We start from the raw sequence: 16,847 nt of genomic DNA, 5'->3' as shown, positions 1-16,847 counted from the left end.
ACACAGCTGGCCCTCTTTTGGCATGATATGCAACAGGCTCTAGATACCGGCTCCAAGGTTGATGCCATATTTCTCGACTTTCTAAAGGCGTTCGACTCAGTTCCGCACTGTCGCTTGCTCCAAAAACTGCGCGCTTACCGTCTATCCGATGACATATGCGGTTGGATAGAAAGTTTTCTAACAGACAGGAAGCAGTATGTCGTCCTGAACGGGGTAACTTCAACAGAAACGAGCGTAGCTTCAGGTGTGCCCCAGGGCAGTGTAATATGTCCGCTGCTTTTTACGATTTACATAAACGATCTGATTGATGGTATTGATAGCGGCATTAAATTGTTTGCCGATCATGCTGTAGTCTACACGAAATAGTATCACACGAAAGTTGTGAACAAATCAATGAGGATTTGCAGAAAATAAATGCGCTGTGTAATGACTGGCAGTTATCTGTCAATATTAGTAAGTGTAACCTACTGCGTATAACAAGACGAAAATCTCCATTAATGTACGGGTACAAAATAAACGTCCATCAAGTATCTGCGTGTGGCTATACGAAATGATCTCAAATGGAATGATCAGATTACACAAGTAATCGAGTAAGGCGAACTCTAGTTTGCGGTTTATTGGTAGAATGGTAGAATCCTGAAGCGATGCAGTCCTTCAAGAAAGGAAATAGCTTACAATATGTTAGTTCGTCCAGTCTTGGAGTACTGTTGGTCTGTATGGGACACTTACCAGTTTGGTGTGATTCAAGAGATTGAGAAGGTCGAAAGAAGAGCGGCAAGATTCGTGACTGGTACATTTAGCCATCGCGAGAGCGTTACAAATCTCTTAGAAAGTTTGAAGTGGGACACACTTGCAGGTAGACGGAGCGCTAAACAGAAGGGGCTGCTCACTAAATTCCGAAATCCAATCTTCACCGAGGATGTAGAGAATATATAATTACCACCAACTTTCAAATTGCGTAATGATCACCATTCAAAGATAAGGGAAATTGGAGCTCGTACTGAGGCGTTCAGACAGTCGTTTTTCCCTCGCGCGCTCCGCGAGTCGAAAAGAGGGGGGGAAATATGACTTTGGCGCGAGTTGTGGTCTCCGCCACACACCGCTTGGTGGCTAGCGGAGTACAGATGTAGATGCAGACGTAGATTTAGACGATGGGCAGTACCAAAGCTTGGATGACTCGTCTGTTTTCGGTCTGGAAAAGCCGTCTGATGCAGCCGTGCAGCCTTGTGTCCATTACCATTCGCGCGGCCGTACATGGAAGTCGTGAAATGTATTCGCAATTGCGAATATGGACAAGCGTGAGCTGTATAATGGAATGGCAACAATGGTTATTTGTGCCGGACTGGGGCAGTAACCAGGACTTGGCGGTCGCCTTACTATTAGGTTATCCCAGCACGACTAGCGGCTCGACCCAGACTCGCCTATGCTGTCAACCACGTGTCCACCCCCAACATCCATTATGTATATTCCCGTACAGGGGAGACATTGTAATTGAAAGTCGCTTGCCAGGTGTCACCAGATACATGCGATACCCCATTGCCGGTGTTGTTCAGATGTACGATGCAATGTTTCGTCCGACATGCACGCATGCATCGTACTTCTGAACAGTACAGACACTGCAATATCGTACAAAAATCATGTCTGTCTGCCCACGAAATGTATGTCCTGCAATGTTTGAACGGAGAACTTTCAGTTAACTCACTACTTGTACTACATGTACAAAATGGACACCATAAAGACGGACAAATTACGAAAGCAAACACGTCTCCCTCTCAACTCAAGGCTCATCTAGGATATAATGAGTCAAACTGGTGCATGGGTAAGTGTCACAGCAAAGCCGTTGAAAATCAGCTTTCGTTAATAGGTCGGAAACGAAAGATTTATATGAACTTTTTTACTTCTTTTGTGGTGTCACAGCCAGACACCACACGTCCTAGGTGGTAGCTTAAATCGGCCGCGGTCCTGTAGTACATGTCGGACCCGCGTGTCGCCACTGTGTGATCGCAAACCTAGCCCCACCACAAGGCAGGTCTCGAGAGACTGACTCGAACTCAGCCCCAGTTGTACGGACGACAGAGCTAGCGACTAGACGTACGAAGCCTTTCTCTCTCATTAGCCGAGAGACAGAATAGCCTTCAGCTAAGTTAATGGCTACGAACTAGCAAGGCGCCATTAGCCTTACAGTGATTGTAATTAAAGTCTCCTTTGTGCGATGTACCACAATGATTGATTAAAGATAAGTATTATATCAGCTACGTACTTTTCTTCATAGCATTAATTACGTATTCTGTTCCAGTACTTCACGCCCGTCTGCGTTAGTATAGCGTGCATTAAGCCACCTCTATCTACAAGGTGTTGGCCCAGCTGCCGACACATCATCTTTGATGTAAGAAAGCTGCCTCAAAGTTCAACATCTACATCTACATACATACTCCGCTAGCCACCAAGCGGTGTGTGGCGGAGGGCACAATTCACGCCAAAGTCATATTCTCCCACCCCCACCCTCCACCGCCACCCCCTCTGTTCCACTCGCTGATCGCCCTAGGGAAAAACGACTGTCAGAACGCCTCAGTATGAGCTCTAATTCCCCTTATCTTTGAATGGTGATCACTGCGCGATTTGAAAGTTGGTGGTAATAATATATGCTCTACATCCTCGGTGAAGATTGGATTTCGGAATTTAGTGAGCAGCCCCTTCTGTTTAGCGCGTCGTCTATCTGCAAGTGTGTCCCACTTCAAACTTTCTATGAGATTTGTAACGCTCTCGCGATGGCTAAATGTACTAGTCACGAATCTTGCCGCTCTTCTTTCGACCTTCTCAATCTCTTGAATCAGACCCATCTGGTAAGGGTCCCATACACTCGAACAATACTCTCAGACTGGACCAACTAACGTATTGTAAGCAGTTTCCTTTGATGAAGGACTGCATAGCTTCAGGATTATACCAACAAACCGCCATCTAGAGTTCGCCTTACCCATTACTTGTGTAATCTGATCACTCCATCTGAGATCATTTCCAATAGTCACACCGAGGTACTTGACTGATGTTACCGCTTCCAAGGACTGGGCATTTATTTTGTACTCGTACATTACTGGGGATTTTCGCCTTGTTATATGCAGTAGGTTACACTTACTAACATTGAGAGAAAACTGCCAGTCATTACACAGCGCATTTATTTTCTGCAAATCTTCATTGATTTGTTCACAACTTTCGTGTGATACTACTTTCCTGTAGACTACAGCATCATCTGCAAACACTCTAATGCCGCTGCCAATACAATCAACCAGATCGTTTATGTAAATCGTACAAAGCAGACGACCTATTAAACTGCCCCGGGGCACACCTGAAGTTACACTTGTTTCTGCTCGAGTCACCCCGTTCAGGACGACATACTGCTCCCTGTCTGTTAGGAAACTTTCTATCCACCGCATATGTTAGCGGATAGACCGTAAGCGCGCAGTTTTTGGAGCAAGCGACAGTGCGAAACTGAGTCGAACGCCTTTCGAAAGTCAAGAAATATGGCATCAACCTGGGAGCCGGTATCTAGAGCCTGTTGTACATCATGCACAAAGAGGGCCTGCTGTGTCTCGCATGACCGCTGTTTCCTAAAACCGTGCTGGTTTCCGCAGATGAGCTTCTCAGAGTCTAGAGAGGTCATTATGGCTGAACACAAAATATGTTCCATGCTTCCACAACAAATCGACGTCAGTTTGTGGAAGTAGGAACATCATGTACATGGCGCTATGTCTACCCATGCAAGATTTTTCTGTTACTGGGTCCTTCATACACAGATTACTCAGAACATTGTAACCACCGATGTGCTATCGATATAAAGCCGTCCAGGCAACAGCAGCGTCACCTGACGGGGAATGACTGCTAGTCTGATACAGGCACCGCGCATGTAGTATCAGTCAGCGTGCTGCCCGTATGTAGAACGGGGAAGGTTCGACGGTAGGATGTGATGTCCCACAGGCTCACCTCGAGCATTTCAGAAACTGCACATCTTGTCAGGTGTAAGAGAAGTGCTGTGGTGAGTGTCTTCAAGAGCGAAACCAAGGTGAAACCATGCCCAGACGTCGTTGGATTGGGCAGCCACCTCTCGTTACAGGTGTCAGATGTCGTAGACTGGGCAGGCTAGAAAAAGTGAAGAGATGGCGAACTATGGCGGAGCTAACATCAGATTTTAATGCTGGGCAGAGTACAAGTGTGTGAATGAACACACAGTGCACCGAACGCTCCTGACGGTGGACCTCGGCAGTCGACGACCACGCATGTGCCAATGTTGACAGCACGACATTGGCAACTGTCACTGAAGTGGGCACCTGTCCATCAGCACTGTGGGTAGGCGTAATGGCAGAGCAATGCACGGTCTGAAGGATTCCAATACCTTTTTCATCGTGCCGACAGGAGGGCGCGAATCCGTCGTCTTCCAGGACGACATCTCCTTGCCACCTGTACTGTGGGACGGAGAAAAGGTGGTGGCGGCTCCATTATGCTCTGGGGAACATTCACATGGTCCAGTGGAGCTCGTGCAAGGCACCATGACGGCCAAGGAGTATGGCACTTTTTTTGGGTGCAAACCCTGTACAGCACTTCATGATGATCATGTTTCCCAACGGCAGTGGCATATTTCAGAAGTTAATACGGAGGCAAACCTACGTTTCTAGCATTTGTAGACTTAGAGAAAGCTTTTGACAACGTTAACTGGAATACTCTCTTTCAAATTCTGAAGGTGGCAGGGGTAAAATACAGGGAGCGAAAGGCTATTTACAATTTGTACAGAAACCAGATGGCAGTTATAAGAGTCGAGGGGCATGAAAGGGAAGCAGTGGTTGGGAAAGGAGTGAGACAGGGTTGTAGCCTCTCCCCGATGTTATTCAATCTGTATATTGAGCAAGCAGTAAAGGAAACAAAAGAAAAATTCGGAGTAGGTATTAAAATTCATGCAGAAGAAGTAAAAACTTTGAGGTTCGCCGATGACATTGTAATTCTGTCAGAGACAGCAAAGGACTTGGAAGAGCAGTTGAACGGAATGGGCAGTGTCTTGAAAGGAGGATATAAGATGAACATCAACAAAAGCAAAACGAGGATAATGGAATGTAGTCAAATTAAATCGGGTGATGCTGAGGGGATTAGATTAGGAAATGAGACACTTAAAGTAGTAAAGGAGTTTTGCTATTTAGGGAGTAAAATAACTGATGATGGTCGAAGTAGAGAGGATATAAAATGTAGACTGGCAATGGCAAGGAAATCGTTTCTGAAGAAGAGAAATTTGTTAACATCGAGTATAGATTTAAGTGTCAGGAAGTCGTTTCTGAAAGTATTTGTATGGAGTGTAGCCATGTATGGAAGTGAAACATGGACGATAACCAGTTTGGACAGGAAGACAATAGAAGCTTTCGAAATGTGGTGCTACAGAAGAATGCTGAAGATAAGGTGGGTAGGTCGCGTAACTAATGAGGAGGTATTGAATAGGATTGGGGAGAAGAGAAGTTTGTGGCACAACTTGACTAGAAGAAGGGATCGGTTGTTAGGACATGTTTTGAGGCATCAAGGGATCACAAATTTAGCATTGGAGGGCAGCGTGGAGGGTAAAAATCGTAGAGGGAGACCAAGAGATCAATACACTAAGCAGATTCAGAAGGATGTAGGTTGCAATAGGTACTGGGAGATGAAGAAGCTTGCACAGAATAGAGTAGCATGGAGAGCTGCATCAAACCAGTCTCAGGACTGAAGACCACAACAACAACAACAATACGGAGTGGTTTGAGAAACAGAGTTGCGAGTTTCGATTGATCTGCTGTCCGCCACCCCATCTCGCCTGATCGACCGAACACACCTCATCGCCCCCCTTCCCGAAAGTTACGGTAATTAGGTGACTTGTGTGTGCAGATGTGGTGAGAACTCCCTCCAGCGACCTACCACGGCCTCACTGCTTCCATGTCACGACTCGTCGCCTCCGTTATCCGTGCCAGAGGTGGACATACCGGCTATTAGGTAGCTGGTCATAATGTTCTGGCTTATCAGTGTTGGCTCAATAGATAACCCGCGATGTCGTAGCCCAAACAACACCACAGTTTCCTTTCCACTGACACTGGAGGAATGGCTGGAAGTGTCACCCCTTCCTGTTGCCAACTAAAGTGGGTTACCTCCGTACCAGCGTGACAAGTACAAATTCTTAGAATGACGTTTCTATACTCTTTGTTTTTCTGCGTTGAATACTCACAGAAAGGGCCCTGCGCGGCACATGCGCAGATCGACGTCAGCAGCAACGCCACGGTGGCCGCCATCTTATTTCCGCACCTGCAACAAAAAAAAAAAAATGCGGAAATGACGTTTATGCGTGCAAAATTTGCATTCAGTAATGGAGTTTAAGGGGGTTTTCCAGCCTCGCAGCCTAATTTTATGTTCACGTGCAACATTTATAGTATTCCGTGCCGCAGTCCGTAAAATCGGAACTCTTATAACTTATCCCTTTGTTGTCAATGTGCCTGTCTGTCTGTCCGACTGTTAAAAAGCCTTTTTCTCAAGAACGGGTAGAAGTGTCAAGCTGAAATTTGTGTCACGTACTGTGGTCTGCTGTCCGACTGTTAAAAAACCTTTTTCTCAAGAACGGGTAGAAGTGTCAAGCTGAAATTTGTCTCACGTACTGTGGTCTGCTGTCCCTTTGCGGTGTGAAAGACTGAAGCTTCTACGAGGGTGAGTCAAATGAAAACCTTAAATTTTTAATAACAAATCGAAATTTCGCGCCGTTATGCTGTAAGTTGGTAAGCGTGCTACAAACAGCGTGCAGAATGGCCCGTAGGTGGCAGCATAGTGCAGATGCACACATACCGTCGCAGTATCAGTATAAAGATGGCTGTCCCACTTGCGACTTGCACCAGGGAAGAACAGCGTTCTGTTATTCGGCGCCAGGGAAGAACAGCGTTCTGTTATTCGGTTTTAGCGTAGTGAAGGTGTGAAACCTAGGGAAATTCATCGACGAATGAAGGTTCAGTACGGTGATGCATGTTTGTCACAGCAGCAAGTCTACGAATAGTGTAGGAAGTTCGCAAATGGTGTGAGTTCAGTGGAAGATGCTCCTCGTCCAGGTCAGGCACAACGAGTTGTGACTCCACAGAACATTGCAGCAGTTGAAGCCATAGTGAAGGAAAGCCGCCAAGTAACACTGAATGACATTGCAGCATGTTTACAGATTAGTCATGGGTCAGCGCCGGCCGAAGTGGCCGTGCGGTTAAAGGCGCTGCAGTCTGGAACCGCAAGACCGCTACGGTCGCAGGTTCGAATCCTGCCTCGGGCATGGATGTTTGTGATGTCCTTAGGTTAGTTAGGTTTAACTAGTTCTAAGTTCTAGGGGACTAATGACCTCAGCAGTTGAGTCCCATAGTGCTCAGAGCCATTTGAACCATTTGCCATGGGTCAGCACACCACGTTGTGCACGATGTGCTCCAGTTTCACAAAGTGTCTGCAAGATGGGTACCACGGCAGCTGACTCCTGAAATGAGAGAACGACGTGTTCATGCTTGTGAAGAACTTCTTCGGCGCTTTGAACTAGAAGGTGATGGCTTCCTTGCAAGGAAACCTGGGTTCACGTCCACCAACCGGAAAGGAAGAGAGCCAGCAAGGAATGACGCCATTCCTCATCACCAAAGTGATTTCCATATGTTTGGACCACTCAGAGACGCAATGGGAGGAAATAAGTTCCGTTCTGATGAAGAGGTACGCCACATGGTGCATGAGTGGTTGCGCGGACTACCAGAAGAATTTTTTTCTAAGTGAATTTATGCACTTTGTAAGCGCTGGAGGACTTGCATTGAGCGTATGCGAGATTATGTTGAAAAGCGATACAGCTTTCTACCACTTCAGCACAATAAATAATTAAAAAAAAAAATTTAATGTTTTCATTTGACTCGCCCTCGTAAGTCAATGTAGTCAAAAGATATGGCCATTTATACTCGAAAATTCACTCATCAAAATCTATACTGTTGATCTACAGCAATGAAATTTGGCAAGAGTTAAGGTTTCGAAGTGCAAGTAAAGGAATAAATCCGAAAATTGTTAATTTTTAAATTAAATCACACGAAAAAAAATTATTTGCTATCCGACGTCAAACTTGAAATTAAAACAGTCAGTGCTTTTGCATTCAGGCGAACTGGGTCGCAATGGTAAAAATCAGGTATCACGCAAGGAAAGACTACCGCTCATTAGATATCCACACTAGTGTGTCAATGTTTGTTTCACATACAGGTTGAAATGTCATATCTATGTGCAGTAATCGCTCTTGGATATCTGATGATGGATAAATTCAGAAACACGTCATACAGGCAATAAAGTCATTCCCTGCCTGACGTTTGACTTTTAGCGCTGCGACTCAGTCAGCCTAGATGGAGAACTGCTGATTATTATAATATCGATGGCCTGCCCCCTGCGTGATTTTATGTCACGTTTATATGTATCATAGAAATTAAAACATTCTCGAAAATCTTGCAGTCCGTGGAACCGATATCTTGCGGATATATGTGTGTCGACAATAGGTGAAAGTGGCCGAGATTCCCGATTCCTGGAATGGATGAGCAGTCTACATACGTAATTAAGTTTATAAGGATCCCAGAGTGCGTGAGTCTTACACGCACCTGGACGACTTTTTTTGGGTAAAAAAAAAGTTTTCATACAAATAATTATTAACAAACAAAAAAGAACACATCTTAAATATTACGTAAATAATTTCTTGCAGATGTTCAACATTTTTCCGCAAAAAATTAATTTCTTGATACTTATCTTTATTAACAAATAAAAAAGTACATATATTAAGACCAATGTTATTTATAATCCGTCTTGATTGCAAAAAATGTTTATTCACATGACCGGTTTCGGTTCCTCTAGAACCATCTTCAGATCTGCAATTTCGGTTACAGGAGTAACCTGTCCACACACAGCATCCTTCACATGCTGCGTCACATAAAACTGGTTGGCAGAATGCACGTCATTTATATTAATTATAAAACTGTTATCGACTGGTGGCGTCTGGTACATTTGTTACATTACATATGCACGTACTGTATTAAGTAGATTTTTGTAATTTACTTTTATCTCTAAAAATACTTAATTAAAATCTGTAGATGCCAAGGTTAAAATGTGTGCTTGTCAATATTAAAACACACAGTAACATTATCATTTTTGTACGATCTAAAAAAACGGGCGATTTCTATATCCATGACGCTGGTGTAGACTTATTTTTAGAGATAAAAGTAAATTACAAAAATCTACTTAATACAGTATGTGCATATGTAATGTAACAAATGTACCAGACGCCACCTGTCGGTAATAGTTTTATAATTAATGTAAGAGACGTGCATTCTGCCAACCAGTTTTACGTGACACAGCATGTAAAGGTTGCTGTATATTGACGGGTTACTACTGTAACCGAAATTGCAGATCTGAAGATGGTTCTCGAGGAACCGAAACCGGTCATGTGAAAAAACATTTTTTGCAGTCAAGACGGATTATAAATAACACTGGAAAAACCAGTGATTGCGGTTATCCCATCAGATATTCTGTATGTATTTGCAAAATATTTTAAGACCTTTGTAAATAATTTTATGGCCGCTAAATTGATGAGCCTGTGGAGCACTAAACGGCTGTGAAAATAGATCTGTGCGAATTGCGCAACTAAACAGTTCGCTCGGCTGATATAGGTCTGCAATCAACACAGATGTGCATCATCAGAATTAAATTCCCTACCGACCACTTGAAAACGTTCGTTCTGGAAATCGACCTAATTTGTTGCCTTTAAGTGAAAATGAATAACGAACATTATCAAAAATGTATTGTTTTTTGAGATTCACGCCAAAATTGCTAGTGTCTATCATATTAAACCTGAAACGGCATCCAGTTTTACAGGGTATTCCATGCGAAACAGTTTAAACAACATTGTCTCGAGAAATACGCATTTTAAGTTTTGAGTTCGATTTTTATGTACATAACTTTAAAATTTTGAACTTCCCATTAATCTACTATTACTGGGCCACAAGGTAAAATTTCCTCTTCTTTGAAGATCTAAATTTCTAAAGCGCGGGTCTCTCTTGTCTGGAATGAGCGCCAGTCCATACGCTTGAGGCGCCTCTCGTCCCTTTTCGTGGTGATAATTAAAAATTAGGCACGTCTGGTTGCTACTTTGACGACTTTCACCTTCGAAAACACGTGTTTTGAAGTCCAAACTAATGAGTTCAGTACTTGTCGTGCGTCTAGAGTCAGATGTTTATAAACACTAGGAGTAACTTCAATAACGTCACTCCTCAGTGGTGGCTATGATCGGAAGTATCCAGTGTTCGGTTCAACTCATCCTGCTTCCACTTACACCTGCTTTCAGAACATTAATCCTGCTGCATATTCTCATTCGTTGAACTCCTGCGATAAAATGTCTCTATACCCGCTTTTTTCATCTCACTTTTGTCGAAAGCATATCCTTGAGACACCTAGTGGGCGAGTACAACTCGTGTGTCAATACTGTCCTCCATCTAGAATGTTTCAATAGTGTTGCAGAGAAAGGGAAATCAATCGGAGTCGCAAACGGCCCAAGAGTGGACCATATGGCTAGAGGGGCTGTATGGGCACTGCCATTCAAACGTGATTGGCAGGTAAGAGGGATAATTTCCCCACAAACTTCTTTCGATCGCACATTATTATGACTATAAAGAATCGGAACACGTAAAGAAAATCTTTTTTTCAAACCTCGAGACCGGAAAAAATGGTAACAACAAAAGTACTACAGACATGCTCTTCTACTACGGACTGAGACTAAATATACAGTCTAAGGAAAAAAAAAAAAAAAAAACACGGACGAATTATCCCAGTAAGTCAAAAATCGGTAGATACAATGTACATGTAAAGACAAACAAACGATTAAAATTACAGAAAATCGGTATCCTGGGCGACATCATCCAAGTGTCCGGACCGTTCGCCGAATAGTTACGTTATTTAAGGAAACAGGAAGTGTTCAGCCACATGTGAAACGTCAACCACGACCTGCAACAAATGATGATGCCCAAGTAGGTGTTTTAGCTGCTGTCGCGGCTAATCCGCACATCAGTGGCAGACAAATTGCGCGAGAATCGGGAATCTCAACAACATCGGTGATGAGAATGCTACATCAACATCGATTGCACCCGTACCATATGTCTATGCACCAGGAATTGCATGGCGACGACTTCGAACGTCGTGTACAGTTCTGCCACTGGGCACAAGGGAAATTACGGGACGGTGACAGATTTTTTGCACGCGTTCTATTTAGCGACGAAGCGTCATTCACCAACAACGGTAACGTAAACCGGCATAATATGCACTATTGGGTAACGGAAAGTCCACGATGGCTGCGACAAGCGGGACATTAGCGACCTTGGTGCGACATTATGGGAGGAAGGATAATTGGCCCCCATTTTACCAATGGCAATCTAAATGTTGCAATGTATGCTGATTTCCCACGTAATGTTGTACCGATGTTACAACAAGATGTTTCACTGCATGACAGAATGGCGATGTACTTCCAACATGATGGATGTGCGGCACATAGCTCGCGTGCGGTTGAAGCGGTATTGAATAGCATATTTCGTGACAGGTGCATTGGTCGTCGAAGCACCATACCATGCCCGCATCTCGTGGTCGTGCGGTAGCGTTCTCGCTTCCCACGCCCGGGTTCCCGGCGGGGTCAGGGATTTTCTCTGCCTCGTGATGGCTGGGTGTTGTGTGCTGTCCATAGGTTAGTTAGGTTCAAGTAGTTCTAAGTTCTAGGGGACTTATGACCACAGCAGTTGAGTCCCATAGTGCTCAGAGCCATTTGAACCAAGCCACCATACCATGGCTCGCGCGTTCACCGGAGCTGACGTCCCCGGATTTCTTTCTGTGGGGAAAGTTGAAGGTTATTTGCTATCGTGATCCACCGACAACGCCTGACAACATGCGTCAGCGCATTGTCAATGCATGTGCGAACATTACGGAAGGCGAACTACTCGCTGTTGAGAGGAATGTCGTTGCACGTATTGCCAAATCATTGAGGTTGACGGATATCATTATGAGCGTTTATTGCATTAATGTGGTATTTACAGGTAATCACTTTGTAACAGCATGCGTTCTCAGAAATGATAATTTGACAAAGGTACATGTATCACATTGGAACAACCGAAATAAAATGTTCAAACGTACCTAAGTTCTGTATTTTAATTTAAAAAACCTACATGTTACCAACTGTTCGTCTAAAATTGTGAGCCATATGTTTGTGACAATTACAGCTCCATCTATCACAAAGCGAAAAAAGTGGTCCAACTAAAACATTCATGTTTTTTACGTACTACACGAATATGTAATAAAAAATGGGGGTCCCTATTTAAAAAAAAACACAGTTGATATCCGTTTGACCTATGGCAGCGCCATCTAGCGGGCCAACCAAAGCGCCATCTGGTTTCTCCCTTCAAGCTGGACAAGTTTCGTTCTTTGTAGTTTTTTCGTTTGACGCTTATTTCGTGAGATATTTGGTCCTGTCACGATCAATGGACCACCCTGTATAAACATCACATCTACCTAATTTCGTCCCATTCTGACAATTCCTTCGAGATGCGCCGTATCTTTTTGTGCTAGAGCGTATTTAAATATTGTTTAGAAAAATCTTTTTACTTCTACGACTACTGTTTGTAACACTATAGAGACTAATAAAAATCGGTTGCAGAAACGAACCGATTCATCTGCGAGGTAGTCAACAACCAAAACCTCGCGCACAGAACCGCGCATAGGGCAAATAAAATTGGCAGTTTCTGTGGAGGACGTCTTCGTGAGCAACCGGACGTCCAATAGTAAGCGCCCGGTGGCAGGATGACGTCAGAGCGGCCAGCTCAGCAGTAGAGGCCCCATTCACGACATTCGTATAGAATGTGTGGCGGGCGGTGGCCGTGTGCACTGCAGGGCTGGGGAATTGGAAAGGCGACACGCGCTAGGCCGGCCGCCAGAGAGCGGAAAAACTCCGAGTCTGGCCGGGGAAAACCAGCAAGGCGACGCACCAGCGCCCGTCGTCAGCGGAAACACCTTGGGCGCCGGCAATTGTCTCGTCCATTCCTAACAGTCAGCTCTGGTGGTGTGGCCACGCAGTGGATGACTTCTGTAGAAACTACGAGTAGACAACTGATAACGATGCACTAATGCAATGTCTGTACCGAGAGAGGTGGCGCAGTGGTTAGCACACTGGACTTCCATTGGGGAGGGCGACGGTTCAATCCCGCGTTCGGTCTACCTGATTCAGGTTTTCCGCGATTTCCCCAAATCGCTCCAGGAAAAATCCGGGATGGTTCTTTTTAAAGGGCATGGCCGACTTCCTTCCCCGTCCTTCCCTAATCCAACGAGACAGATGACCTAGCTGTTAGGTCTCTTCCCCTGAAACAACCCTGAGCTGGCTTAAGCCAGAGATAAATTCTGCCGAAATTTTTACAGAGGTTCAGACGGTGTTTAGGAAGGATAGATTGCATGCAACCGGTGGTGGAGTGTTTGTCGCTGTTAGTAGTAGTTTATCCTGTAGTGAAGTAGAAGTGGATAGTTCCTGTGAATTATTATGGGTGGAGGTTACACTCAACAACCGAGCTGGGTTAATAATTGGCTCCTTTTACCGACCTCCCGACTCAACAGCGTTAGTGGCAGAACAACTGAGAGAAAATTTGGAATACATTTCGCATAAATTTCCTCAGCATGTTATAGTCTTAGGTGGAGATTTCAATTTACCAGATATAGACTGGGACACTCAGATGTTTAGGACGGGTGGTAGGGACAGAGCATCGAGTGACATTATACTGAGTGCACTATCCGAAAATTACCTCGAGCAATTAAACAGAGAACCGACTCGTGGAGATAACATCTTGGACCTACTGATAACAAACAGACCCGAACTTTTCGACTCTGTAAGTGCAGAACAGGGAATCAGTGATCATAAGGCCGTTGTAGCATCCCTGAATATGGAAGTTAATAGGAATATAAAAAAAGGGAGGAAGGTTTATCTGTTTAGCAAGAGTAATAGAAGGCAGATTTCAGACCACCTAACAGATCAAAACGAAAATTTCTGTTCCGACACTGACAATGTTGAGTGTTTATGGAAAAAGTTCAAGGCAATCGTAAAATGCGTTTTAGACAGGTACGTGCCGAGTAAAACTGTGAGGGACGGGAAAAACTCACCGTGGTACAACAACAAAGTTAGGAAACTACTGCGAAAGCAAAGAGAGCTTAACTCCAAGTTTAAACGCAGCCAAAACCTCTCAGACAAACAGAAACTAAGCGATGTCAAAGTTAGCGTAAGGAGGGCTATGCGAGAAGCGTTCAGTGAGTTCGAAAGTAAAATTCTATGTACAGACTTGACAGAACATCCTAGGAAGTTCTGGTCTTACGTTAAATCAGTAAGTGGCTCGAAACAGCATATCCAGACACTCCGGGATGATGATGGCATTGAAACAGAGGATGACACGCGTAAAGCTGAAATACTAAACACCTTTTTCCAAAGCTGTTTCACAGAGGAAGACCGCACTGCAGTTCCTTCTCTAAATCCTCGCACAAACGAAAAAATGGCTGACATCGAAATAAGTGTCCAAGGAATAGAAAAGCAACTGGAATCACTCAACAGAGGAAAGTCCACTGGACCTGACGGGATACCAATTCGTTTCTACACAGAGTACGCGAAAGAACTTGCCCCCCTTCTAACAGCCGTGTACCGCAAGTCTCTAGAGGAACGGAGGGTTCCAAATGATTGGAAAAGAGCACAGGTAGTCCCAGTCTTCAAGAAGGGTCGTCGAGCAGATGCGCAAAACTATAACCTATATCTCTGACGTCGATCTGTGGTAGAATTTTAGAACATGTTTTTTGCTCGAGTATCATGTCGTTTTTGGAAACCCAGAATCTACTATGTAGGAATCAACATGGATTCCGGAAACAGCGATCGTGTGAGACCCAACTCGCGTTATTTGTTTATGAGACCCAGAAAATATTAGATACAGGCTCCCAGGTAGATGCTATTTTTCTTGACTTCCAGAAGGCGTTCGATACAGTTCCGCACTGTCGCCTGATAAACAAAGTAAGAGCCTACGGAATATCAGACCAGCTGCGTGGCTGGATTGAAGATTTTTTAGCAAACAGAACACAGCATGTTGTTATCAATGGAGAGACGTCTACAGACGTTAAGGTAACCTCTGGCGTGCCACAGGGGAGTGTTATGGGACCATTGCTTTTCACAATATATATAAATGACCTAGTAGATAGTGTCGGAAGTTCCATGCGGATTTTCGCGGATGATGCTGTAGTATACAGAGAAGTTGCAGCATTAGAAAATTGTAGCGAAATGCAGGAAGATCTGCAGCGGATAGGCACTTGGTGCAGGGAGTGGCAACTGTCCCTTAACATAGACAAATGTAATGTATTGCGAATACATAGAAAGAAGGATCCTTTATTGTATGATTATATGATTGCGGAACAAACACTGGTAGCAGTTACTTCTGTAAAATATCTGGGAGTATGCGTGTGGAACGATTTGAAGTGGAATGATCATATAAAATTAATTGTTGGTAAGGCGGGTACCAGGTTGAGATTCATTGGGAGAGTGCTTAGAAAATGTAGTCCAGCAACAAAGGAGGTGGCTTACAAAACACTCGTTCGACCTATACTTGAGTATTGCTCATCAGTGTGGGATCCGTACCAGATCGGGTTGACGGAGGAGATAGAGAAGATCCAAAGAAGAGCGGCGCGTTTCGTCACAGGGTTATTTGGTAACCGCGATAGCGTTACGGAGATGTTTAATAAACTCAAGTGGCAGACTCTGCAAGAGAGGCGCTCTGCATCGCGGTGTAGCTTGCTCGCCAGGTTTCGAGAGGGTGCGTTTCTGGATGAGGTATCGAGTATATTGCTTCCCCCTACTTATACCTCCCGAGGAGATCACGAATGTAAAATTAGAGAGATTAGAGCGCGCACGGAGGCTTTCAGACAGTCGTTCTTCCCGCGAACCATACGCGACTGGAACAGGAAAGGGAGGTAATGACAGTGGCACGTAAAGTGCCCTCCGCCACACACCGTTGGGTGGCTTGCGGAGTATGAATGTAGATGAATGTAGATGTAGAACCCAATGTCTGTATCTGACAGTGTCTGTTATAGGATTATACACTGAAGGGTCAAAGAAACTGGTACACCTTCCTAACATCGTGCAGGGCCCCGTGACCATGCTGAAGTGCCGCAACACGACGTGGCATGGACTCCACTAATGTCTGAAGTAGCGCTGGAGGTAACTGACACCATGAATCCTGCAGGGCTGTCATAAATCCGTAAGAGTACGAGGGGGTGGAGATCTGGTCTGAATAGCATGTTGCAAGGCATGACAGATATGCTCAATAATGTTCATGTTTGCGGAGGTTGGTGGCCAGCGGAAGTGTTAGAAGAGTGTTCCTGGAGCCACTTTGTAGCACTTCTGGACGTGTGGGGTGTCGCATTGTCCTACTGAAATTATCAATGTCCATTGAAATGCACAATGGACATAAATCTATGCAAAATGGTTCAAATGGTTCTGAGCACTATGGGACTTAACAGCTGTGGTCATCAGTCCCCTAGAACTTAGAACTACTTAAACCTAACTAACCTAAGGACATCACACAACACCCAGCCATCACGAGGCAGAGAAAATCCCTGACCCCGCCGGGAATCGAACCCGGGTAAATCTATGCATATCTAGACGTATGAGGGATCACATATCACTCCAATTACACACACCCCGCACCATTACAGAGCCTCCACCAGCTTGAACAGTCCCCTGTTGACATACAGGGTCCATGGATTCATGTGGC

The 16,847-nt window shown here is 44.6% G+C and overlaps 1 protein-coding gene across 1 annotated transcript in view; it reads right to left on the bottom strand.

The window, feature by feature from the left end:
* The window catches only part of LOC126215049 (peroxidase-like), a 276,437-nt gene that overhangs the window by 113,621 nt on the left and 145,969 nt on the right, over nucleotides 1–16,847 (bottom strand). The window contains exon 3 of the mRNA XM_049941691.1: nucleotides 6,227–6,303. Within this exon, the coding sequence (XP_049797648.1) occupies nucleotides 6,227–6,290 (64 nt within the window). The 5' untranslated portion in view covers nucleotides 6,291–6,303. The remainder of the gene's footprint in view (nucleotides 1–6,226; nucleotides 6,304–16,847) is intronic.

The sequence above is a fragment of the Schistocerca nitens genome, chromosome 12 (assembly GCF_023898315.1).
Source record: "Schistocerca nitens isolate TAMUIC-IGC-003100 chromosome 12, iqSchNite1.1, whole genome shotgun sequence".
In the NCBI taxonomy this organism is placed as follows: Eukaryota; Metazoa; Arthropoda; class Insecta; order Orthoptera; family Acrididae; genus Schistocerca; species Schistocerca nitens.
Note: the sequence above shows the minus strand (reverse complement) of the source record. Positions and strands in the feature narration are given on the sequence as shown.